Below are 27,833 nucleotides of genomic sequence, written 5' to 3'. Positions count from 1 at the left end.
GATTTTAGTGTTTTTGGCAGCGAGAAAACCACAATTAAAAGTAATTGCAGGAAACTGGGAGAAGTGATGATGATAATGAATCTTTTTCTAATTGGTCCTCTGGTGCAGTTTATCTTTTGTTGCGACGAGTAAAGTATTATTAAGAGGCTGGAAGTACAGTTTAAATTATAGTGATAGAGAAAAACTGCCAAAAACTCATCAAAGTGCAAGAAATAAGGGGCACTAATGAATCTAGCACAGGTTACACACACACACACACACACACACACACACACACACTGTATGATAGCAGAAAGTAATCTTGACATTTTAAAGTGGTTTATTAAAAATATGGTATAAATAAATATGACACTTCTGTTACATAATAGGTTACATCATTCAGATGAGAGACTGGAATACACTTGATAGACACTTCTCTTCAGTACAAAATGATTTCAGAACATATTACAGTGGTAATTCTGTGACAGCAATCTCCCAGAACATTTAATTTACAGTAGATACATCATAACAGTGTCAAACCACCAAGGCCTACAGTAGATAATGTCAAGAAACAGCCGTTAAATAATGAATGTAAATACCAGCACTCATTTCAGTCAAAGAAATTATTAGTTTCTTGTAATTTGTCTATGAAAGACCTGTCAGTGTTTAAAGATGCATTCCTTGTGCTTGTGTGTTTTAAGGCCCTGACACGCCAAGCTGACGGTCAGCCGTTGGCCAGTTTGGGGCCGTCGGTGAGAGTCTGTCGGCCTTGTTTTTGTCCCACACCGTCGGCTCTAGTCTGCCTGTTTCGTAGGTTTTTCGGCAGATTCAGCGTGTTAAATCGGGGGTGGGGCTCATCGGTGAGCGATATCACTCTGATTGGCTGTTCAGCTTAAGCGAATCAGTGCACGAGAAGAGAAACAGAAGTGAGGAAAGCCAACAAGTAAAATCAAGCGGGTGCTCACAGAAGGCTCTTCTCATTTTACATCTTCATGTCATCTGATCATTCCAATACACGGATATTTTCACAACATCACAGCTGTCTGGAATGAAGCTAAGTGTTGAGTGAGAGTGGTGTGAAAACGGTCAGCAAACGCCGTTTTGTTTCATGTACGTTTCATAACAACGGCTTGTACTGTATATCCGCCGTCCTTTCGGTTTCCTTTTTTGAATGGCGAATACAGACTACCACCGTCTGCTGGTGTGGAAAGTTATTTAATCTCACGCAGGCGCAGAACGTACGAGCTAACTGGCCGCATGCTGTAGTCTTTGCGGTGTGTTCAAATGCAACTTGTCGGCCAAGACAAAGGCGATGTGAGGCAGCGCTAATTCTCTGATGTCGGGTTGGTGTGTCTGGGCCTTTAGGGTTAGCTGCTCAATCTCCTTAAAAGTATGTGGACCCACCGATCTATTCAACTGTAGGGAAACCTCTGAATGAATAACAAAATATACCTACTATACTGAGGTGAAGGTGGGTAGAATACAGTGTAGATTTGTGTAATCATTAAAATCAGTGCCTTGATTTTTCGTACGCGCTTCTTGAAAATATATAAATACTTTAGTAAAATAAAAAACATGAAAAACAGTGCTATTATTTGAATCAGTGTGATTTGATCAGGCCTATAAATAACTGCTGTAATAGTGGTACAAAACCATTTCAATACACCACTGTCAATTTTATAATATTCAATCCTGTAATGTTAAACAAAGACCTCAATTATTGACGATACATGCAACCCTCATTAAAGGTAACATGAAGCAAATGACTGTTAACAAAATACCTGAGTTACAAAAAGTTAATATACTATAATATATCATACATAACGACAATATAAAATCTGCACAATCAATTGAAATGCTCAAGACTATACATCTTTGTGCCAGCGTCAGTCGTAGTAATTCACAGTTTCGAGCTGGTATTAGCATCACCTTCCACTCTGATGAAAACATAATGGAAGAGACTTCAACGTGCATGAGGACCAGGTAACAATGTGAGTGATTAAACATACGTTAGGCACCAAACATAGGTTATAATTTACCACGATGTACCGTTTTTATAAATGCTCACGTGAACAAAGTCTGTCCCATCAACTCAATATACAGCAGTGGTTGTAAACCAGTGTTTCAGTGGATTGTGCGACACAAAGAAAATCCAAAGCTGTCCTGACGCTGATTAATGCAAAGGACTTTGGCCACGGTGGTTTTCTGCTGTATCCATCCTTAAAGCTGCATCAATCAAATACTGGCCACTAGGGGGCAGAATACCTCAAAAACAAGCCAACACAGCCAATACAGTATTATGGCCTTTATTAAAGGGATAGTTTAGGTGTTTTGAGGTGGTGTTGTATGAGGTACTTATCCATAGTCAGAATATTACCTACAGTAGATAACAGTCGGCATTTTAGCCACCTAAAAGAAAGGCTCACCTAAAAATATCAACATCAGTGTAAGTGTACGCTATATTTAAAAGATATTCGCTGGTTTACTTTGCCGTGATACAGCTATACAGTCTATGTTTCTGACAGGGAACTGCCAAAGCCCCCGTCCACAGCAGCACATTGCTTTGCTTCTGTGTCGGTACTTCTATCTGTTAATACACTGACCATGGATAAGTACCTCATACAACCCCACTTCAAAACACCCGAACTATCCCTTTAAGTTGTTATTCCAAAAGTTGCAAGCAAACAATTGCCTCATCCAGCAACGTCATCATCCCATTGGAGCTGTTTTTCTGGCCATATGGTGACCTTATAGCTGTGGTTTAGCCTCCACCAACTCTTGACAAGAAATCTTGGTCTTTAGTTTGTTATATTTCTTTTCGTTATACAGTAATGTGCGGTAAAAACCAAAACAACAAGTTAAAAAGTCGCAAAAAAACTCCATAAAGCTGCAGAGTTGGGTGATAATAATCACTTTGAGTGAAACCTTACACATGACACTGTAATTATGATTCACTATTAATACAAAACATATTGATTAATGCAGCTTTAAGCCAATTCATTGCTGCCTCATTTAGGTACACAACCACATTTTAATCTGTAACAGTAATATCCAACACGTACACAAGTTGGTTTGTGAAAGATCATACCCAGTACTGATTCGTCTGCAGAGTGGGAGTGGTGGTTCTAATAATTTGGGAAGATGCCGAGGGGGAACCATTACTCCAAGAGCTTATGAGCATGTTTGAATCAATGGAGTTATAAGCCGAGCCCTGATTCAGTGTCAATAACCGATCGAGAGCAGGGCTACCTGGGCAGCTGGGGCTTAAAGGAGTGACGGTCACGGTGGGAACTGCCGCGCTCCTCTGCGGTTGACCCTGGTAGGACTGACTGCTTGACAGACCATTGGATGGTGGCTCCTTTGGTGCGGCGGTGCTCTGCTTCCTTAGCCTGTGGTGTCGAAGAAAGAAAACCAGGACTACGAAGATGATTACAAGCAGCAGCAGGGCCAGCAGTGGTAAGATAACCAGGAGCGGACTGGAGGTTTTTTGAGGGTAGGACTCTACACGTACTGGTGTGTTCCTAAAGGGAAAATCCTCAGTTCCACGCGTTGGTTTGCCAAGAGTTGTACTGAAAATGCTAGTCCTGTTGGAGCTCCCCCAGCGGTCGCGTCCCTTGAACTTCTGCTGGTTTTTGCTTGGTTGCTGGGTGGAGAGGAACGCCGTAGACAGGACTGGTGAAGCACTTCCATTTCTGGAAGTCTGGATTGGTGTCTGAGGAGCAGATGGTGTGGTTGGGACAGGACTCTTTGTGGTTGGAAAAAGTGCCGCATCATATGGCACGACTGTGAAGTGGAACTCTCCTTTAGCAGGTTGGATGTTATGAGCTTTCAGTACAAACACCAGAGAGTCGTTTAGCTCTTCAACTCCAGTCATGTTGGCATTCAGCTCCAAGGCTACCTTCCCCTGCATCACCTCCTGGAAGGTGAAGCTCTCGGCTGGTACAGCTTTCCTGGACATTTTAGATTTTGTCCGAACCACCTTCCCATATTTCGGATGGGAGATTATTTCAAATATAGGATCACTATCACTGATATTAGCCAGTTCAGATGCATTAAGAAAGCTAGTGTTGAGTTTAACAGCAATCCCATTGGGAATCTTCAAACCTTTCCCAACTTGGATCAAAGGTCTGACAGTTATGTTGAACACCTGGCCGGTCACATTGGCCTCTGAAGTGAAGGCGGTGAACTCAAAGCTGTCTTCTGCAGAGGAAAGGGAGGTCATGTGGTAGGACAACCTTCCAGCTTGTAGATCCTCCTGTTCGAACTTCGTAACCTCTTGGTTGTCCTTCAAAAGTTTGCCAAAGTTCGGAGGCCTTGTAATCTGGTAGTGGATGGTGATGTTTTTCCCGTTGGTCTCAGCAGCAAGGTTGTCTTGGGTGAGTGATACTGAAGTCTTGCCTTGCTCCAGCGTCAATCCAGAGTAGTTGGCCAGAGAAATGGTGATTTCTGTCACTTCTAGGTTAAAGAGTTTATATATTGGTTTATGATGGCCGTCCGTGACACTGAAGTAGAACACCCCCGAGACGGAGCTTCCATCATGGACGAAATAGACCCTCCCGTTATTGATTTGGGCTTGGGTGAAGGCCTCTGTTGACTCATTCAAACGTCCTTCAAGAGCGAGGTAACCATTGTTCGGCTTGCTAATCACAGAGAACTTAATATCATCAGGAGGATTGTCCAAGTCTTCAACTTTGAGATTCTCAGGCCTGAGAGCGACTGTATCCCCTTGTACCACCTTCAAACTTGGAGCTTTGGTTTTTAGCAAAGGTGGCTGATCATTCACAGGTGTGATTGTGATGTTAAAACGCTCCTCAACAGCATCAATATCATCTTGAGGGCGTTGTGCAGTTTTGCCTTTAGGATTTAGCCACACGCTGAATGCGAAAGAATCTTGAGTTGTCTCGGAGTTGTCGTGCTTGTAGGTGATACCGTATTTGTTAACGATGAACTGGGAGAAGTTGGGTTTCTCCATGGTGAGGTTTCTCTCACCTACCACTATGACACCGTGCTGAGGCAGCGATGTCACCTGGAACCAGACCTCATTGGAGCTCCGCCGAGGCGTCGGCAGCTTGGACATCAGGTTAGTGGCATCCAGCTTGGATTCATCAATGATGACACTCTCCCCTTCTGTTACCTCAGCACCTAGCACCAAGCAAACATCATACGTTAATCACCAAGGACAACATTGTTCAACATTTTAAAGTAATGACTAGAGACCTGCTTCCGGCCCCGCCCACAAAAGTATATTGCTTTGCTCCGGTGTCGGTGCTCCTGTCTGTTTCTCCAAACTGGTGGTGTGCCGACTGTCATCTACTGTAGGTAATACACTGACTATGGATAAGTACCTCACACAACCCCACTTCAAAACACCCGAACTATCCCTTTAACCTTTCATGTCAAAATTTCTACATGACCAAATCCTACCTGCTTTACTTTTGTTCATACCTGTGTTTGCAAGCAGGACTGTGTTGTGTTCAGGTCCAGTATTCTCATAAGAAATGTCAATTCTGAAGGTCTGACCGTCCAGAGAAGTAGGCAGCGAGGCCACAGAGAAGGTCATGGAGTCCATTGCGTCCCAGCCCACTGACTCGACGGGGGTTTGAATGTACACAACCTCTTTCCTGTCCACCTGAGGCAGAAAAACACCACAGATCCTCAGGCAAACCACGATCCAAAATAAATCCACATCAACAAATTTGCACAACATGCAGAAGATCAGCCATCCCTAAAGTGAACTGATGGTTTAATCAACCGTGTAAACACTTCAGTGGCCTAAATCATTCTCCACTGTTCTAACAGACATTACTACAGTGTGTGTAAGATTTCATCATTAATTTAAATCTGCTTTGCTCAGCAGTAAATAAAGTGCACCGAGCATCACAGCTGTGTCAGATCATAATCCATCAGAAATAATTGATTACATAAAAGCCTCACATGTTCCATTCAGCTAAAGAAGTCTATTTCCTGAATGAGGATGCAGAATATCTATTATTCATACCGTGGAAATCTGGCAACGTCCCAAATGAATGGAGGGTTCTTAATCTTTAACTGGTTCACATCCCTCGTATTTCATTTTATGTAAAATGAGAGAAAAGTGTTGATGCGACCTCCAGTTCGTCACTCACCATGTCTTGTGTGAAAGAGGAAATATCCACTGTTGAATTATCAGGCTGCCTCGTCACCAGACGCCCCAGTTTAGGATGCCGAATCACACTGAATGTAATGATGCGGTTCGAGGTGTTGCTGATGTCATTGGTCACCGCTCGTAAATCCTCATTTGTGATAGGAGTAGAAGAGCCTGGAGCAAAAAAAGAAATTGAATTAAGAAAATTACTGGTGAAGTGGCTCGGATAACTGATCATGAAAATATATCTGTCAAGAAAATGAGCTTTTCTTGTCTGATGTTGAGTTTAGCGGTCACCACACTGTTAAAACTCTGCATCAAATGCTGCAAGTTTTCCCCTCTGGAAGCATTTCACATCTATTTGACACCAAATTATGCAAAACAAGCTCTGGAATAGACCGACGAGAGTCTTTTGATGTGTCAAATTAAAGCTGCACTGCAGACATCACAGGCTTTTTACAGCACTGCCCAACTGCAGTGCGGGGTGTTACATAAAATCCAAACAAGAAATTAAAAGTGGATCAGCTCCTTGCAGAAATCTTCCACTTGGGGAGGGGGGAAATGTAAAGAGAGACATCTTCTCTGCGTGATGATGGGTAGTGACTACTGAGAGCTTCTTTTCTTCTTGAGATGAATTACATAGATTTCCACAGCTCTGCTGCCACTGTGAAGATTGTGAGGTTCCTAAAAAAAGACTGCTGATAAGTGATGGGAGGAGATGATAGAGGGAAAGAGGGGTCGAAGCACAGTGGAATTCATTCATCACATGTCGTGAGCACTCCCACCATCCTCGTCTGTCTCTCATGGGAAATTTCCCTCTTAGAGGAAGAGGGAGAGACGGGCTTCTCTTGTCTTTTTACAATGAAACCCTAAATCTTGCTCTAAATCTGCACAAGACGGGTTTCGCTGTATTTTCAGATATTTGTGCAGCGTTTCGTGACGGTAGTATAAAGCGATATAAAATGTAGAAATGCTTACAAGACTATAAAAAAAAATACATAATCAAAACACTCCTGTGAGATGATAATAATGTGTACCCCTCTGGGAATTTGAGACTGATGTAAGAGAGAACATTCTGTGAAACATGCTATAAAACAAACTGCACCATAAATCTTCACTGTCTGAAGTTCATGTTTTGAGGCATATGGGATGATAAATCTATAAAATGATAATGATGACAAGAAGTTAGAAGAATACAGCTACATGGGGCTGAGAGAATTCATATTAGAATATCATTGAGGTGCTACCAGACGCCACTTTATACAATGAATGTCTTCCAAGAGAGACTGTCTGAAAGTCTTGGAAGAAAGATTATCCCCAAGGGCGAAAATCAAAATCCTACTTTTCAGAGTTGCTTTTAGTTAGTAATGTGTGCTCAGAGAAATGAGCTTAACGAGCAGCAGCGTGAAGCACGGCGAGTGCTTGGCAGACTTTTTTTTCTCGCCTCTCAGGCTACAAACAGATTGTCCACCTTAATGTTGGAGCTGTACGGGGCCTGAAAGGAAGACCTGCACACATTACTCAGGGCTGAAAAAGTGTACTGCCCACTATATTTTTCAGATTAAAAAAAAATTATATTTCATATATAGATATATATTTCGTATTTCGCCCTTTGTTATCCCATATTTAAACAATATCGCGTCTCCCCCCTCTCCATGGCGGCCAGCTTTTTACTCCACCTTCAAATGTGGCCTTTCAAAACACTATAAAACTATAAACACTTTTGTCTTCAGATGTGGTCGGATAATGCATTGTAAAACTTCTTTCCTAGCATAATGTGCCCTTATATTAACACTGTGGCCATGTAACAGTAACAATACATTGCATTAAATAGCTTTGTGTATTCTAGAAAAGCTTGACATAATTAGAAGTAAATACCAAGAAGTCTTGTGTGGTATTTGCAGGCAACACCGAGGACTTCCTGTCAGAATGCTTTCAGGTAAACGCTGGTTTCTTAAAAGGTGCTAAATGCGAGATTGGGTGCATTACTATTGCACCTAATGGTGGGTGCTACGCTTCCGCGAAGCTTCCGTGAAGCTTCCGTGAAGATGCCATCAGTTGGAACGGTGTTATCAGCTGTAACCGCCGTATGAGAGCAGGGCAGAGCTGTGGTGGTTAGCTAGCCAGTGGGGCACACTTACATGCACGAACATGCACTAAAAGGCACGCGCGGGCGGCCCGGCTATGTCTACAAAGCACGGAGAAGCTCAGATTACAACACAAACAGAGGGAGCGCGACTCTTTACATAGTTAATCGTTGTTTGCTGCTACATTAATGCTGTGGATGTTGTATAAAGCACCTTTATGAGGCATATGCAACCATTTAGTGAGGAGTCTTTGTACAGTTTTACAGAGAGCACGCAGACATTTGAGGAAGAAAAACATAAATTAAAGTGTGAAAGTGTTTCCTGTCACCCCTCACCCCGTCTAAACCCTTCATTGTCAGTTAAAGCTCCCATCAACACCCTCCCTCCCTCTGCCCCGCCTGGCACACAGCACAAACAGGGCTGCCTCAGACAGACAGCGGCACAGCTTTTCAAGTACCCACTCACCCTGTGGCTGGGAAGCTCAGCAGAGCGTGCCAGTTGGCAGTTTGCTGCCCTCGCAATATCCTCTCCCTCTAACTCACAAACCAGACCGCTGGAAATCTCAGAAAACCTTGAGATGTGTTTGCAGACACCGACGACAGCCAGCATGATAAAAGTAGCATACTGTATATCAAAACATTCAGCAATATCAGCTGATTCAACCGTCTGGTATTCGGGTAAAGTCATGGCTGTTAGAAAGGTGCTGCATTATTTAGCCTAAGGAAGTCTGAGCAGAGATTGTAGTCAGGTTGAACATACAAGCAGGTTAAGTCTTACAAAATACAGCAAATGAGAGGGGAAGGTGTCACAATCACACACACGCTTAAAATCCTCAACTGAGTCCTAACAATAGAGACAAAAAAGAGGAAATCAATACTTTGTCATGGATATTAATAGCACAACTAAAAAGCGTCTGTGTGAGTGGATGACTGAGAGACGGACAAAAATATGTTGTTTCAGTTCATTTTCAGGAAGCAGCTGTGGAGTTTCATCATGGCCCAAAAAGAGAAATTATACTGTAAAAATTCTTGTGATCTCATATTGAAGAGAGGACGGAAAACACAGCTAAAAAAAGCTGATGACAAGCACAGGTAGAAGGCGTGGTTTGTACTTATAGGAAACCAGAGACCTGTTTACATAGTTTTACATCCTGGAGTACCACAGAGTAGGGAAGAGGAAAAATATCAAGAGACACACTAGCACCATGTTGGCTTTGTTTGACAATAATAAACATATAGAATAATTGCTCTACTCAGCGGTGGATTTACCTGGAAACACCTTGAGTGGACGGTTCGTCTCTAAACTGAGGACTAAAGCTCTGGCAGTGATGCTGAAGATCTGCCTGGGAGTGAAGTTCACACCATCATTGACTTGGAAGTTGAATCCTCCAGACATAGCACCTGGAATTACAATGAAAAAACAAACATTTAATTAAAAGCTGTAAAGAAGACTCTGAGGCAAATTCTGTCTGCTGCAGTGAATAAACTGCGACTTAGTTTTGTGAGGACATGTTTTCACTTTGCTCTTGGCAAATAAGCTGCGCCTGGTTTCTGCTAAATATACATAAAAAAAAGACCTTGATCAGCATTCTTGATGTTGGTCTCCACAAAAACTGCAATACAAGCTAAAAAAATGTTATTCTGAGCCAATAAGGGAATACTCAATCAAAATCAATTGTCTATAATTGTGTGAGTGTGTGTGTACATGTGTGTACAAAAAGAAAGATATTGTTCAACATAAGGTTGGGCGAGTCCCTTGAACACTACTTTTGAAAACTTTCCTGGTTCAACAAGTACAGGCAGAGAAAAAAAGAGATAGGAATCAGAACAGTGAGCAGAAACCTGATCTGAGACTGACACCATCAGATGTCGACAGACCATAAATCCCCATTTAACATCAGAGCTTCCAGACTATAAAGTATTATCACCTCCAACCAGTCTGTCTGTGTCAGTGCTGCAAGTAATTTAAAGGCCAATAAAGAAAGTTTCACATTGTTCCTGCAGACTATGAGTTCAATGTGAGTTTGACTCAAGCAGAAAGCAAATCAAAGTGTTGTTGTCAACAGCATCTTCTAGTGGACGCAAAAGGAACTACAACAACAAGTTCTCTTGAATCTAAAAAACACAGATGATTTATGTTTATTTAATTTTTATTTTTAGGAGTGTTGCTTGCATTTTATTCATTTATTTATTCATATTTTTTTTCTCAGTGTTTAGACAATTTAATTCCTCCCTCTTTTAAGTGTTGTTTTTACCTACTTTCATTATTATTGCCATTGTTTCTTTTCCCTGCTACACTTTCTCCCTTTCGGTATATTATAATATTATAATCAATTACCCCCCTTTAACAATTATTATAACTGCTGGACATGATACTGTTGTTGTTTGTTTTGCTGTGATATTTGTGTGTCATATGTGATTGTCATGTCTACATGTTGTTAAATAAAAAAGTAAAAAATAAAGTAAAAAAAAATAAAATACAAATTTACTCCACGCTCCCAGAATAAATAAATAAATAAATAAATAAATAAATAAATAAATAAATAAATAAAACAGACAAATTATATTTGGCATGACTATATTAAATCCAAAGCATGATGTAAAATAAAAAGACACTGATCACATCTGGAGTAATTCATTACAGGTTATATTTATGATCAATGTCACAATATTGAAAAGAATCCTTTTCCAGTATCAATATATATTATTACATTATATTACAGTAGGGGGGAGGACCACTGTATGATCTATGGCTTCTTGACCTCTCCTGCATCGCATGTTTCACTTCTGTTGCTGTTTGTATAAATCCAAAATAAATAATTAAATCAAACAACATTTCTGGCTTTTGTTATTTAAAAAAGTCCCTTCCGACTTCTCCCGTTTCGCCAAGTGATTTGATCATAACTCTCCCAACTTCTACTTGTAGTTGTTTTACATAACTTTGTTTTATTTTATATTTTAATCTGTCAAATTATCTTTTGCAAAATTCTAGGGCTTTTGTACCTACTGTATTTTTATTTAATTATTTTTCCTAATGTTTGTATATCTCATTGTTGTCTTTTGTTTTCCTTTTCTTTACTTGATGTCGTTGTACAAGAGGGTCGCCCCTCGATGATCTCTCAAGTGTAAATAAAGGTTGAATGAATGAATGAATGAAAAGTGTTTTCTACTTCAGTAGATGATACAAAACAAACAGATTCTACCTTTGTGTACAAACAGTAGCTGTCCCTGGTCGATGTGTTCCTGGGTGAAGTTGAGCACTGCCTTCATGGGGGCGCTCTTCAGGGCCAGGTATCCGTTGCTGGGTGGCATCACCATGAAGTGCAGCTCCTCTGGGTGTGTGTCCAGATCCTGCGCTCTCAGATCCTCTGGCCTGATCTCTGTCACCGAGGATACCCAAACCTGGACACAAGACGGATAAAGACACAGCAGGTGCCATCTGTAATCTCCATGTTCACCTCCAGGAACAAGAGGAAACTGAGACGTTTTGTTTGACATGTCTCATGATGTAGAGGCTAACAGGATTTGACAGCCAAATGCCAGTTTGACATTTATTTTGATAGATGGAATGAAAAACTGTCATATTTTGTTATACAATGGGGCAAAAGACTTGCTATATTAAAGCTTTTTATTCTATTTGTGGATGCCAGTCTTCAAAGAAATCCCCCAAATTCAAACAATATGAAATAAGATTGTCTTTAGGATAGAACAGGATCATGTCTTGTATACTTTTCTCATTCACTTGAAGAGTAACATCTACCTTCTGCTCAGATATAATACAACTGAAAAGGAAGCTAGACACATCTAAGACCGACGGAAACGTCATTCATCATCACATACAATGGACCCAGGATGCTGTGGGTGTGAGTCCAGCTCCGAGGATATTTCACATGTTTTTCTCCCCTCATTTTCCACTGTGCAGTACATCATCCAACCAAGCAGAACTGAACACAATCTTTAAGCGAGGCACCTAAAGATGGCAACACTATAACAACCCATGGAAAAAATGTCACTCTGAGCATCACTCAAGTCCCGTTCAACAACATAATTCACATGAAGTACATCTCAGGACTATATATAGGCGTGCAGACTGTAAACACAGTTGGGTGTACTGCAGAGTGTTGGCGAGTTAAAGTCGTGCTTCCATGTAAACTCAAAAGCCTGGAGCTAACACGAAGGAACAGAGGAACTCATTGACACACAGAGCACATAACTACTGAACCGCGCAGACACTTGACAACAAAGGATGAGCCTCTATTCTCCAGGCCGGAGCAAACGATTACATAACACGCCACTGTCCCTCACACAGGTTATGATTGCACAGTAATTACTGTAATGAGAGGACAAAAATCATCTTCTAAAATCTGATTACTTGAATAAGCCCTTTTCACTGCAGACATTTTGACTTGTCATAGCAGGAAAAGCTCAGGTGTTACTAATAGCATTAACAACGTCTCCGTTCTGTGAGTCAGCATGCACAATATATGCATCGTTTGGGTTGACTGGAAATGATTTTGAAAGCTTCTTATGAATATAAAACAGTTTAAATCAAACGGAAAATAACCCACTGGCATGACACGGACCCTGAAACTGAAGTAGCTAAATGGAATTATCATTAATTTTATTATAAACATCTATTCTTTTCCTAATGTCAACATGTCTTCTGTGAGGCCTGTTAGTATCGGTGATCAATGCCTGCTGTTACAAAATATATAAAATAATATTAGGGGTATACCGGTATGGATGATAACTGTGATGTTTAAAAATGAAATATTGATATCATGTTAATAATACACATATGATAATCTCACATAACCTAATATTGTGTAAATAATCTAGTCCATCCATCCATCTGCAACCGCTTATCCCGTTAGGGGTCGCGGGGGGGCTGGAGCCGATCCCAGCCGACATTGGGCGAAGGCAGGGTACACCCTGGACAGGTCGCCAGTCCATCGCAGATGGACTGGCGACCTGACTTCACTGACGGGTGAAGTGGACATCACTTCACCCGTCAGTGGTCTTCATGTTATGGCTGATCGGTGTATAGATAGCAGCAGGTATGTATTAATCATCCATGTTTAAATTCATTACTGAAAGATCTCTAAATGTTTAGTTGTCTGATGCAAATTGGAGTTATATTCCACTGAACATACAAAAGGACAGAGTCCTTTATATACAAATGAGTTTCCTGTTAGAGCAGTTTTTCAGTTGGCCATGCTGAAGTGAAATGCAGCCACAATATATGCAGCTTTTTTTTTTAATAGGTGTGATCACAATAACATCTCAGTGTTAACACAAAAGCTAACTAGCAAGCATTGATGTTGGCAAGTTCCCACCGCTGCTCTTTGAAAGTTGGTTAATGTGAGAAATGTCAGTAGTCACCAGACTACAGTGTGAGAATCGCAGGGTGACGACAAGTGGGTGCAAAAAACAGCTGCAGGGATATATAGCCGCAAACATCACATGATGCATGATAAGAGTGCGAGAGAATTTGACGGCGGGTTTCTTTTAAAAACACTAAATATTGGGTGCACTGGAGTCTAAATGGCCCTAAAATGACTAAATGAAAGGCTTGGGTGTAGCTGGCTTCTCACTTGACTGTAAGTGTTACTGACTGTTACAGAAGCATGGGGTACTTTTTCAATTAGCACCTGAAAACCCCACATGCACCCACCACATGGGGAAACCAGACACATCACCCACAGCATTAACGTCTTCCCACATGAGAAGACTTGCCACGCGTGTGAGTGTGTGTGTTCATCTAGCGGGAAATGACTACACCTCCAATAATCCCCCATTTAACAGGAAGTCACAGCAGGATCGGTCTGAGGAGGAACAACATCAGTGTGACTCACCAAATTCAAAGGAAAGACACATGAGATCAATTTGCACAAAAAGCCCCTCTGAGTCCAGATCAGTCCCTCAAACATGACGGGGCGTCTGCTGCTCATCAGGCTGCAGCTTTACTGATAGAGATCACAGTCAGGTTTAAACTAAACAAACTTCACCAAGCTCACAAAAGACTTGTGGGTTTTATCTCACATGCACAAAATAGAAACAAAATCTATAAAGATTTCAGTCACATCAGTCGCTTGGTTTTAAAGGGACAGTTCGGATGCACGACCCCAGCTTGGAGAAATAGACAGGAGTAACAACACTGAAGCGAAGCAAAGTACTGCTGTGGACGGGGCCAGCTGCAACACATATTTTAGACACCTAAAAGAAAGGCCCACCTAAAAAACCCAGTCTAAATGTACTCTTACCTTGCCGTGAGAGAGCCCTTTCCAACGGAGAACTGAAGTCGTTATCTATGCTCTCACCAAAGCAACCAGGCTCCATTGAAAAAACACAGTAATTTTACCTTGCAAAACATGGGGGTTGCTGGTCTACCGCTGCCTCGATCAGTTAGTTTGTTTGTGTTATTGTGTGACTTTGGTGAATCCAAACTAACCGAAGTCACATGATAACGCAAACAAACTAACCAATCGAGGCAGCAGTTTGGTGGCTTTGGCTAGAGCCTAGATATCGGATTCAGTTCATAGTCGCAGTTCCCCGTCGGAAAGGGCTGTCTGACGGCAAAGTAAAGCGGTGAAAATATTCTAAATATAGTGTATACTTAAACTGATATTGATTTTTTTAGGTGGGCCTTTCTTTTAAGTTGCTAAAATACGTTTTAATGCTGCCCCCGTCCACAGCTGTGCATTGCTTTGTTCCTGTGTAAGTACTCCTGTCTGTTTCTCCAAACTGGGGGCGTGCCGACCGTCATCTACTGTAGGTGATACACTGACTATGGATAAGTACCTCATACAACCCCACTTCAAAACACCCGAACTATCCCCTTTAAGATTCCCTCCTGTTATCAGGGGGTCACATTAGATACAACTAAATTTGACTTCAGGAGACTCTGCTCACACCTCTATGTGACAACTCAATGAATTGCAGTCCCATTTTAAAACCCTGACAGTTAAACAATGTTTAATTCCATCTCAGAAACCCACCACAGACTGCTGACATGTGTCATTGTGATGGTATTATTTCTAGATGTCTGTCGCAGACCTTGGAAAACAGAAACAGCATACGTGTTAGTACTGCCACAACTACAAAATCAAAACATTTCTAGTGGGATGTCTGCAGATTCTGCAGAACAGAGAGATAAATCAAGTTATTTTAAAACCTAAAAAATCATTGGATGATGCTTCTTTTGTCTGTTTTGTTCCATTTTTGACAAATATTTTGTATTTTTAAGACAGATTTATCCATTTCACGGCAGATTATTTTTAATCTTAGGGTGTATTCAGCATTTTCAATCTTATATAACACAAAGACAATTCCTGCGGCATAATTGATGAATAAAAATCTGACGAGTCCTTTTTAAATATAAACATCAAAGCTGTTTCAAAATTAAACTTTCCAATGAATTATATAGGAATAAATAAATAACTCTGATTGTTCCACAGTACATGTTTCATGAAGTGCAGTAGTACAGAGCCACCTTGTGGACAAAATCCGAACCTTCCACCTAACATCTAGTAAAATAATGACTAATGATGAAACCAATCATCAATATGTGCAGACCAGTTTGTAAGTGACTATTACCAAAAATCATAAACAGCTCCCTTTCAAAATTAATACTGTAATTCATCTTGCTTCCCGAAATAGAAGTCGCTCTTCTGAGTCTGCAGGATCCCCGAGGAATTTGAAGCATTTGGGGCAAAGCAGCACAGACAATAGAGACCTATACTTCAGCCTCTCTTTCCAGCTGGACCTCTCCCAACTCTAGCAACTGAAGCTGACAGAGTACAAGTCAGCACTGCTCAGCACTTGGACACACACGACAACTTCCGTCTAATTTACAAGTCACATATTTAAAATGTATGCGAGTAGAAGTGCATTTCACAGATGGGTATTAAATAACCCGCAGGGTTTCTGTGGATGAGCAGATAGTGACTAGAGATGTGAAGTAGAGGTCGCAGTGTTTGCTATTTCCAGGCCGTGCCATCACGCCACTCAACACTAGGACGCCTGTGAATCGGACTAAATTCGAGCGACATATTTTCCGCAGCGAGGCCTTCTGTCCGTGTAACGCCTGTGGGTTATTTTCCATTTGATTTAAAGTCTTTCGTATTCATAAGAAGCCTTTGAAATAATTCCAAGTCAACCCAAACTGTGCAAAATAGCAGCTCCCTCGTCACTGAAGCAGCATAGCTGGCAACCAACCCACCAAAAAGCAGGGTTTTATTTCAATACTAAGAGAATTAGTTTGAAAGCTTAACTCCTTAGCGCCATAACAGGCCTTCCTACAAATCCCAGGCACTTCCAAATGTATGTCAATGTCTGTGCTGTGCTGCCAGCCACCCTGGGCCCTCCTCTACATAGCAAACATAGTTTCCCTAATCCAGCCAGCCAGCCATGGCAACTACACTGCCCACATGGAAATTGCCTGACAGTAAGTTATGGTGCCAGACCTGCTAGTCAAAAATTTTTTTTCCAGAGTTTAAATATAGAGCAGCAGTGCCGACTCACCCTGAGGACCCTGTTGGCTGTAATAACAGGAGGCTCATCGTTGACAGCTGAAACCTGGATGTACACCGTCTGGGCTGCGCTCTGCTTCCTCAGGCCCGTGTCGTTGGCCACCACGGTGAAGTTGTCAGCTAAGGTTTCGCTGCTGTCATGGACGTAGTAAATGAATTCGTGCTCCACCTAATTAAGAGATCATGGGAATAATTGAGATTAAAGCTGCAAAGATTTAGTCAAAAACACTATAATGATTTGTGACTCTTGGGGTCACAACCCTCTATTGTTCCATGACATAGCATGCATATAGGGACAAAAAACTAAAACAACATTGCTTTGTACAATTTTAGAAATTAATTAGGAGCACAAACACGACAGAAATACAACAGAAAGACCCAGAGATTCCAGCTGGGGTAGGGGGAGATGAAAAGGGGGTCAACCCAGGGTAATGCTATTTTTTCCTTCCTTTAATGTTGTGATTTAATTAAGGATGAATTTTATATTACACACATTGTAAAAACGTACCTGTGGATTAGTATCAAATTTGGAAAAACTGTAAATTGGCAGTGGACATGTGCACTGACGTGACATGAGCCCCGTGGCTTCAGTGTTACTTACTGCGATAACAATCAATCCAATTATTTATCCATCAATCGAGCAGTCTGATCAAATTATTCTTAATATTGCGATACAGCATTAAATTAATTATTAATTAATGCATTTTAGGTTACAAAATGCCTGTACACTTGGGTCAAATTTGAGAAAAAAAAAACTCTCCTTAAAATCATTTTATGCCTGTAAAATGTCAATTATGACAAAAAACATCCCAAAAGTGATGATCTCTGTGTCTTCAGTGTTAGTTATGGGCATGAAAAATATTATCACCACACTAAATAAAATGATTTATCCATCAATCCAACTGCTGGTCTATTGCTATTTTTCTGCAGCAACTAGAGCTGCAAAGATTAATCGATTAGTTGTCAACTATTAAATTAATCTGCAACTTTTTTTGATAATTGATTTAATCGGTTTAAGTAATCTTTTAAGAAAAAAAGCCATGATTCTGTGATTCCAGCTTCTTAAATGTGAATACTTTCTGGTTTCTTTATTCCTCTATGACAGTAAACTGAATATCTTTGAGTTGTGGACAAAACAAGACATTTGAGGACGTCATCTTGGGCTTTGGGAAACACTGATCGACATTTATCACCATTTTAAACAGACCAAACAACTATCGATTAATCGAGAAAATAGATTAATCAATAATGAAGATAATTGTTAGTTGCAGCCCTCGTAGCAACTATAAGAGTGTCTGTCAGAATATCTCACCTGCCTCCTGGTGAAAGAGGTTATGGCCACACCGGGGTGTCGAGAGTGCTCAACGTGACCACGCTGCGGGGGCTCAGTCAAACTGTACAGGAAGTTGATTCCAGAAAAGTGTCGGTTGGTGACTTTGAGCACGTCCTGGGTCAGCGCCTTGGAGGCGCCCTCGTTCAGCGTGAAATTGGAGACCTGAAGTGGGATGAGGCGTGGGATGATGTCGACAGACATCCTAATGTCGCTGACGTCAGTCACCCCGTTGGTGGCATCGAGGATGAAAGTGTCGTTCACTTTGTTAGGCTCCACCTGCATGTACTGGATGTTCCCACTGTTAATGTCCTCTTGTGTGAACGTCTTGACAGGGGACTGTTTAGTTCCGACGTAGCGCTCCTCCGCTTCGACAAAGCGCCGGAGATAGCCATGAGACGGGGCTACCTTGACTGTGAACAGGATCTCAGATGGCAGGTTGTCCTCGTGAGTGACCTGCAGCAATCAGAAAACATATTCACTGGTTAAATTTGAAATGTTCCATGCGTCACTAAAGTTTAGTTTTCATTTTGCTCTCAGTGTAACATGGCATCATTGTATAACAAAGACTGGTCAGCATTCAGCTTCTACCCTTTCAGAAGCAGAGCATTAAAAACTGATTTTTTTACTGTAACAATAGTGTGGTATTGTCCTTTTGCTATAGTTTAGATTATCTGACAAACGTTCCCGTCTGACACCATAACTACACCACAACATGCAGGCTGTTTAATGAAATATGTTTTATAATCAGGTTTGGAAGTTCTTAACATAAAACATTGTCAAATGAAACACTGTGCTCAGATTCCACAAGTATGCATATCATTGTTATTAATATCATAATTATAATTCTTATCATTATAACCATCTGTAAAAGTGAGGATAGTGACCACTGGTCAAATAATAAAGGAAAAAAGTACAGAGTAGATTGTTATGGCAGACAAATTGTGGCATTATAATATTTAAAACATGAATTGCAATATGATTCTGATTATAATTATAATTGGTGATAATTCTAATTATATGAGGCATTGGCCTCAAAACGGCACATGCATATGATTAGAGCCAAAATAAAAATTGATGATTAAAAACTCTCAATAGACATGTGTCCATTCAATTGTTAAGCAAATTTTAATCAAACTTTTAAAATGTTGCAAAAAAAGAAATGGAAATTAGGCGCATTTCCATCAACTTTGGTTTGGAGTGATTAAACTCTGCTACAGCGTAGTTTGATCAGAAGCTGGCTATAGGCTACGCATGGCTGTAATCCCCCAGTAAACAGAGTAGAGGTTGTGAACCAGAAACAAAAGAAGTCGCCTTGGCCATCTAACCATCTACGATACACTCACCTCTAGTTTAGTTTCACTGATCTTCACTGGTTTCCCCTCTTCCACCAGTAGGATGTTGTGATGCAGCACGATGGGTGGCCTCTGATGACTCTCCAGGTAAACCTTCACATTGATCCTCACTGCAAGCTGAAGACCTTTAGCTTTCACTGTTAAGTTGAAATAGTCTGCAAGGTGTTTGCTGTCATTGTGCCGATAGGAGATCAGCCCATCCTTAAAGTCACACTGTGAGAATGACTCCACCTTTGTTTCATTTAGATAAATTCCTCCATACTTGGGAGCCACATCCAACTTGAAGACGACCTCCTGGTCATCTCTGATGTCCAAATTTGATATGACACTAAAATTACTCGTGGAAAAGGTTGCTGACTTGCCCTTCTGAACCAGCAGGCCAGTGTTGTTGCCGACCCTCAAGAAAGCATCATGTGCACTGATGTCTAAAAGGCTCGACACAAAATGTTTTCCATCTGAGACAAAGAGCACAAACCTGCCCGTGCTCACACCTTTGTGAATGAACAACACACGCTTTTCTTTCAAATCCTTCTGTCGAAACTGGAACAGCCGATGAGTGGTGTCATTAACCAGCACTAGGTCTCCCATCGGGATTCCACGTCGAGTGTAAATCAACTGGCCATCATCAAAATCAGAGTCGGCATCATGATAACGCAAATCCTCTATAGTGAGTAACTTCTGTCCATCCCTTGCCACATGGAACACTTTATCAATAACACGTACCGGCTTTTGGTCATTGACTAGCTGGATAGATATGTTGAAAACTCCTTCTTTGGAGCCAAATTCATCTTCTGTAATCAAGGATTTGAACCCTTGTTTGGTAGAGGCTATGAAAGTGAACTCATCTTGAGTTGTTTCACTGTCATCATGGATGTACATTATCCGTTCCTCTAATATATCCTGATTACTAAAGGTTAGGATGTTGTCGTAGCTAGCATTGGAATTAGACTGACTAATACGGACCAGCTTCCCATGTTTGGGGCTGCTTATTACTGTGTAGTGCATATCCTTTGTACTCAAAGTCTCAGCAAACAGGTCATCTTTTGTGATAAGTTTACTTTCTCCCTCCAGAAGTGAGAGTCCATCATTCCTCATAAACACGCTGTTGACATCAGCTTTAATGGAAAACCGGAAATCGTAGTATTGTGACTGAGCATGTTTGGAAACCAGCTGAAATTTGAACCTGTCACTTGTATCCTCATAAGGCCTGTCGACGAGCTCGTAATGTACTTTTAGATCTGTTACATCTCTTTGGCTGTAGGTTGAGTTCTTGCTTAAGGCCGTGGTGCCGAGCAGGAGTTTCCCTTTCTTTGGTGTGGTGAGAACCCGGAAATAAAGTTCATCCTCTGAGAGGGTCACGCCTTCAGTTGTGGCAAAAAGATACTCCGAGTCCAGTGTCACTTTTCTAACTTTATCCATGTCTATTATAACATTCCTCACCAGGTGGTACTTCACCCACTTCACAGTGATAGGGAAGAGTATTTCAGTGGTTGCCCTTGCAGCCACATTAACTTTGCTCTTAAAGTAATCAGTGGCGTTGGATGTCTGGATGTCTTGATAAGTGCCAATATACCTAAGGCGCTCTTTTTCGAGAAGCCTTTGAGAAAATGAGTCAGTAGGCCTCCATTCACCGCTTGAGTGAAGCCTCTGGAGTTCCCCATACTGAGGGGGTTCAATGATATCATACCGGATTTCTACAACTTGTTTCACAGCATTGGTTTGCACAGCCAGCTGCTTTGAACCAAGTATAGCCATCTCTCCTTGAATGATCTCAAGGCCTGTGTTGTTGGCAATCTTATACTCCAGTGCTACAGCCATGACCCTCAGAACCACCGTGTTGCTGACCTTTTCCCCATCGCCAACTCTGAGAACGATCCTTGAGTTTCGAACCCCCGTGTGAACATAGCACACCCTCAGTTCCTCCAAGTCTAAATATGAGAATGAGGTCACTGCCTTGCCAGGTTTGTTTTCAATTTCCAGATATCCTGCATCAGCGTTCAGGTTTCCAAGCACAGCGAAGACAAGGTCGGTGTGGTTGCTGTCAATGTCTGTGGCCTTCAGGACATCAGTGGTGAGGCGTTTCTTTGAGTTCTCCAAAAGGACAAAGAGATTTCCTTCAGGGAGACTTAATTCAGGCGCATCGTTGGTGGGTGTCACAGTAATATTGTAGCGGTACAATTTGTTGCTCTTCAGATAATCAGGAACTTGCTTTCTACTGCTGGAATAAATTGAAAACATTAAGAAGTCATCTGGTTCCTCGGAGCCTCCATGGATATACATCACTCGTTCGTGCCAAAGGTCCAACATGCTAAAGGTGTTCTCCTCTTGGTCCGGATCGACATCAAGCCTTATCTGACCACGAATTGGTTGCTCCCGGATTCGGAACACGATCTGAGACTGTCGAATGCCAAGCTTCTTGAAGTCCAAGAGTACTTTGATGTGTTTGGCCTCGAGAGACGCTCGACCGCCTTCCTGGACCACGAGATTTTTGAGCTGCACAAAATTCGAGCCATACTTTCTGTCCAAGCCTCTTGCGAGGGTGGACGTGTGAAGTGACGGTGTTGGTGTCACCAAGTGAAAGAGGAGGGATCCCGGACCACTTGTTGGACTCACAGTGGTCGATGATTCTGGTTCCTTCTCTGGCTCACAACCAACTGAGATATCCTTGGTGACTACGGCATTGGAGAGACCTGTTTTCACTCCGTTGACTTCAATGTTCTTCAAACATCCTTTAAAGGATCCTCCTCTGACACGCTTTCCAGACACAGATACAAGCCCCACCTTTCTGACTTCTGATCTGGTGCCGTCATCAATACCTCCGACAAAAAGATAACCTTTAAGCTGAGGCCCCTTTGAACGAGAGCTAATGCTGCTTTTCACCATCTCTCCATCAACAGTAAGCTCAAGGCTTTGGGAACTGAAATGCAACTCGATAGAATGCCACTTCCTGTCGTTGATGAATGTGAGGGATCGAAGCTCGGTTTTGGTTCCACCTTTACCAACAATGGCCACTGGCAAGCCTTCCTGAATTTCCATCGCAAGAAAGTCCCCCTCTCTGGCTGAATTGTACAGGATAATTCCCTCTTTGGCTGAAGTGTGCACGACACACTTGAATATCGCTTCCTGCTGGGCGTTCCAGGTTGGAAGAGAAATGTAAGCCCTGGAGCTGAAGAAGCTGATAGGGTCCTCCTCTGTGGCAAAGAATTGGGGACTACAGCCTAAAGACACCTCATGGACATTCTTGAATCCGGTATACGGTCGCAGTGATGACAACAAGTCATGTTCGTTGAAGACCACCTCCTCCATGCAGCCTCGGAAGCCGATCAGGTCTCTGGGGAGGTAAAGTCTGTCCAGGCCTCCTGAGCCTCCAACATAGAGCCCATCCGAGATGTGGAGATCGTGATGGGATCCCGGTAGTTTTACATCCGTGTGAGAGTTCTTGTCTACAGTCAGAGTGACGTTGTGCAGCACATGGCTGATCTCCACAGAGTGCCAGGCCAGGTCGTTGAGCTGGGTGCCTCTCTCTGACTGTAACACTAGCTCCCCCGATCCAAGGTCCAGTTTCAGCTAAGATAAAGAAACAAAACAACTGGATTACAAAATATGTATTTTACAAGAAATCAAATTAAAGTCAAGCTTATCAGTTTAGAATAGATCTTTTTTTGTGATGTCCCACGTTAAATATGAATGCTGTTATGCTAGCAACGTGCCTCTAGGAATGGAAGTGTTGATCAGTTGGGACCACCGCTTTGGTCCACACTAAAATACCTTGAGAACTATTGGATGGACTGCCATGAAACTTTGGTACAGACGTTCATGGTCCATAGAGGATGAACCCTACGGACTTTGGTGACCCCCTGACTTTTCCTCTTGCACCACAATGAGATTGACATTTTTGGTTTTGAATGAAATGTCTTGACAACTATTGGATGGATTATCATTAAGCCAGTGTTTGGTTTGTCCGTTCTGAGCTACTGTAGAAACATGGTTGAGCACATGGTGGACTCCGTGAAGAGGACCCGCTCCCTATGTAGATATGAAGGGCTCATTCTAAGCTAACGAAAACACAACAATTCTTAGTTTCAGGTGTTTATACACTAATGAAAACAGAGTATTATATTCCATTTCTGCGAATGGATCCCCTGGAAAGTTACACACTGTTCCTTTAACTTTTCATTCAGCGCCATTATCAGGTCACGCTAAACTAAGATGGTGAACATCGTAAACATTATACCCACTAAACACCAGCATGTTGGCATTGTGCCTGTAAACATGTAAGCATGCTGATGTTAGCGTTTAGCTCAAAGCAGGGTACAGCCTCACAGTGCCTCTACCATAACTATAGACTCTTGTCTAAACACGCATATACAGGTTGCAATTGTTTGGTATGATTATGAAGACATTATTGTTTAATATATTTTAATAAATAGAAATCTATCATTACAAATGCAAAAATAATATACAGATTCATAAAATGATGTCATTGTATCCTATCCTATAACATTATAATTAAATGATTAATGTAGACAGTGTGACACCTGGAAAGTAAAACACCGGATTCAGACTGTTTATATTCCATGATGTCACCTGCTGTTATAACAGAGAGCTTTGTCTGTGATTTAAAACAGGAAGAGAACTATTATCTCTCTGCCTTCAGCTATGTCCACACAGCATCATGTCACCATCTCAAACTAATGCTGCACTTAGATGACATGCTTGTCAAGGCTTGCTGCTGAGTCCCTGCTATTCATGCATGGGTTTCCAGAGAGCGACGCTCATGTCTGACTCACATGCAATGAGACCCCAAGCCTGGGGATAACTTGTGCGGGTGAACAAAAAAATTATTTGGTGACCTGTGCCAGTTCAAGGCACAGGGACGAGCAGTTCACTCCTCGTGCTCACTGAAGTATGACAATGCAACACAGTCGACAGTGTGATTCATTCCCGGTAGCAAAAGTCTGACACGAATTGAAGCTTAGCCAAAAGGATTTCTTGAGTTTCTTGCACAAAAGATATAATGCATATCTGGGGACTTCTGTTTCTTATGAATGTGTCTGCATATTTAAAAGGCTTCCCACAGTACATCTGTCCATTGTGTGTGCTGATTTAGCCTGCAGAGCTGCTTACAGGATGCTTTAGAACAGTCTTGAGGTGACAAACCCTTAAATCATCCCAGAAAGGCTTGTGTTGTGGGCTTAAAAATAGATCACCCGACTTTGGACACAAACCCATCCTAAATCTCTTAACTGTGCCCAAGGTAAACATATTTTTTGTTTTTTTTGTTGTCATTAAATTCAAAGTAAATTGCCAGATTTGTGTATTGCACGTTATGTATATTTAGAGCCACATTATTAGATTACATTAGTCTTTTTTTACTGCTGGCACACAGTTTTAGATGAATTGAATTGGATTTTAATTAAAGCTGGCTTCTCATATTTTTTCTGACCAAGTAATTTAAGCTTATTTTGCTGTGGAATTCAGTGCCTTGGGAAACAATGAAATTGATAGGTACATATTTGAATTCTTAGTAACCTTTTAAATAACTAGAAAATTTATGTGAATTTGAGCTTTTTTAAATTAATTACATCATGATTTTCAACTGACTAAACCTTAAATTGAGCAAAATGCACTGCAGTTACTGGCACACATATTTATTGAAAAGTAAGTGAAAGTGTTAATAACAAAAGGACTGCACTAAGTAAAAAACAGCCTCTTCATATTATAGCATATAATGTCATATAAAGAGCATTATCCCTGTACATTAAATCAGAGCTGAAATGATTTGGCGACTAATCAATTAGTTGTTCAACAGAAATGCCCCAAATTTGTTGGTTCTAGCTTCTCAAATATGAAGATTTGCTGCTTTGCTCTGTTTTATATAATTCATATTGAATAAAGTTGGGTTTTGGACTTTTGGTCTGACAAAACAAGACATCTGAAGACTTCACTTTGGGCTCTGAGAAATTGTGATGGACATTTCTTCGCAGTTTTTTTACATTTCATGGACCGATTACTAAAGGGGCAGTGTGTAGGATTTGGTGGCACCTAGCGGCGAGGTTGCAGATTGCAACCAACTGAAACTTCTTCTGTGTGCCAAGCTTGTAGGAAAACTACGGTGGCAGAGACGAATGTCCCTCTCTAGAGCCAGTGTTTGGTTTGTCCGTTCTGTGCTACTGTAGAAACATGGCGGATGGCTCCATGAAGAGGACCTGCTCTGTATGGAGACATAAACGGCTCATTCTGAGGTAACAAAAACACAACAGTTCTTATTTTCAGGTGATTACACACTAAAGAAAACATACTTATTAATATTATATTCAATCTCTGCTAATAGATCCCCCAAAATGCTACACACTTCCTTTAACAATAACAATCAATATAAAAAATAATCATTAGTTGCAGCCCTATATTACATTATATTGTAGAGGGATTATAGTGCCAGAAAGCAAGTGCATAAAAGCAGTACTGATGAATCAAGAACATTATGAAATCGTTGGGGGAGGCGGTAAGAGGCATGCGTGTGTTGCACTGTGATCAAGTCACAAAACATCTGGTGAACATAAAGGATATAATCACACAGTGATCATCATTCGATTACTCAAACACAATAGACACAAGGATCTGCTGCCTTCATATTCTCCTAGTTTCCACTGTGACAAGTGACTGGTATGTTAACACTCAGCTCACACCACGCAGGCTTGTCTGCTTGTGTTACTTTGTTGAGGGACCGACACTGTCAGCTGCGATGGAGAGCCATAGCTTACGGTGGTCAGTGTGTGCGTCATGTCTTTCTATACGCGTACATGCTGTCAAGCACACAGATCTGTGTGTGTGTATTGTACGACTGTACATACATGCGCGTGTGCATGTATGTGTTCATGTATGCTTGAGCACATATGCTCATGCGCTGGGGCCATGGATGTACCCACCTGCAGGCGACCAGCATGGAGCTCTAGTAGAAAGTAGTCGGTCTGACCGGCGGCGAGAAACAGCAGGCCGTTGGTACTGGAGGTCCGGAAGCGAACGCGGAGTGTGTTATGGTCGGACGACTCTGTTGCCTTGAGCTGCACAAAGCCGTCGCCATAGAAGGAAGCTGGAGAAAGAGACATAAGAGGTGGATAGATTTAAAAAAAATGAGAATGTATGTTCCAATGTTAAATCAATGCGTAACACTGAGTATGAAGGAGAACTGCAACAGAAAGTACAGTAGCGGCAAATACAGCAAACACAGAGCAAGTCAAGTCAAGCATTGTGGTCTTAATATAGCAAACACGTGACATTTAGATATAAAAGTCAAGCTATTTATCATCCTGGTTGGTCTTTACAAGTGGAGCCAAGTCTGTGCACGTGGGGAGCACACACACAAACACAGAGCTTTAAACCCACACTGTGCACAAATTATACCTCACCTGATTTAAAAGAATGCTAGTAAGAGTCTCTGTTGAGTTTAGCCACCCTGGTGGGCCTGCTGTGTTTGTACAATAATGATTACATGCATCTAAGTGTGTCAAGAGTGTAATTATGACGCACTAAATCTTTACATAAAGAACAATAACCACCTTTAGGATGAAACAAAACCTGTGCATTGGGACAGAATTGCAGGTTTTACGTGTTTGCTCAGCAGAGAAAGTTGTTCACGGACTGTCCAAAATCATAGGAATGACATAACTGAATTTTAAAGCTACTTGACTGTAATGCCACAACAGCGGCGTACAAACTGAGGCAGAGGATGTGGAGGTGAGCTCGGAGGGAGTCAGACATGTTCGGGCCTGCCCTGCCCTGACAGGAACCTTCAACCTGAACATGAAAGGCTCTGACGTCCCCACATTGTCCGTGGCCTCATGTTCCAGAAACAACGTGGCGGACGGACCCAGCTGTTTCTTCTACCTCACCTCCCAGCCATCTCACATCACCCTGTAATCTGGCCTAACGTGCTCTGAAGCTTTCTCATCCCAGCCTTCATGCCCAGGCACAACCAGCTCAGCTTTTTAATGAACTCCAGAGCTCCCACGCATATTCAAAGGTTATCAAACACTTTCGCCTCTGTCTATTCCACGTTTGATTAATTTGTGGTTGGAGACCCGGGGGCCAGAACGGAGTGCTGCTAATGGGCCTGAGTGACTCACTGGGGAGGCTGGATAAAGTTAATGTGAGTTAATGCATTGTTGTTACTCCTAAAAGGGTTAATGCACTAATGGGTAGTTTGCGTGACCAGATTCAATCCGTATGGACTGTGCAGTATAAATTAACACCATGAAACCAGTAAAGCATGTAAATTAGCCCTACAGCCATATCAATATAAAGTCAGCAATCAACAGGAGCTGATAGCAGAGAGACAAAAACACAATACAAATCAATCCTAGTGTATCAAACATTCAACCCTGTCTCCTATAAAATGATGTTCCCATACAACTAAACTGCATCCTCA

The 27,833-nt window shown here is 41.6% G+C and overlaps 1 protein-coding gene across 1 annotated transcript in view; it reads right to left on the bottom strand.

Moving 5' to 3' along the window:
- Positions 1 to 301: 301 nt before the first annotated feature.
- cspg4ba (chondroitin sulfate proteoglycan 4ba) overlaps positions 302 to 27,833 on the bottom strand; it is a 32,810-nt gene continuing 5,278 nt past the window's right edge. The window contains exons 2-10 of the mRNA XM_074639232.1: positions 26,335 to 26,498; positions 19,397 to 22,972; positions 18,033 to 18,506; positions 16,713 to 16,889; positions 11,393 to 11,591; positions 9,459 to 9,590; positions 6,105 to 6,277; positions 5,425 to 5,608; positions 302 to 5,121 (exon numbers count right to left, since the gene is read on the bottom strand). Of these exons, the coding sequence (XP_074495333.1) occupies positions 3,062 to 5,121; positions 5,425 to 5,608; positions 6,105 to 6,277; positions 9,459 to 9,590; positions 11,393 to 11,591; positions 16,713 to 16,889; positions 18,033 to 18,506; positions 19,397 to 22,972; positions 26,335 to 26,498 (7,139 nt within the window). The 3' untranslated portion in view covers positions 302 to 3,061. The remainder of the gene's footprint in view (positions 5,122 to 5,424; positions 5,609 to 6,104; positions 6,278 to 9,458; positions 9,591 to 11,392; positions 11,592 to 16,712; positions 16,890 to 18,032; positions 18,507 to 19,396; positions 22,973 to 26,334; positions 26,499 to 27,833) is intronic.

The sequence above is a fragment of the Sebastes fasciatus genome, chromosome 6, assembly GCF_043250625.1.
Source record: "Sebastes fasciatus isolate fSebFas1 chromosome 6, fSebFas1.pri, whole genome shotgun sequence".
NCBI classification, from domain to species: Eukaryota; Metazoa; Chordata; class Actinopteri; order Perciformes; family Sebastidae; genus Sebastes; species Sebastes fasciatus.
Note: the sequence above shows the minus strand (reverse complement) of the source record. Positions and strands in the feature narration are given on the sequence as shown.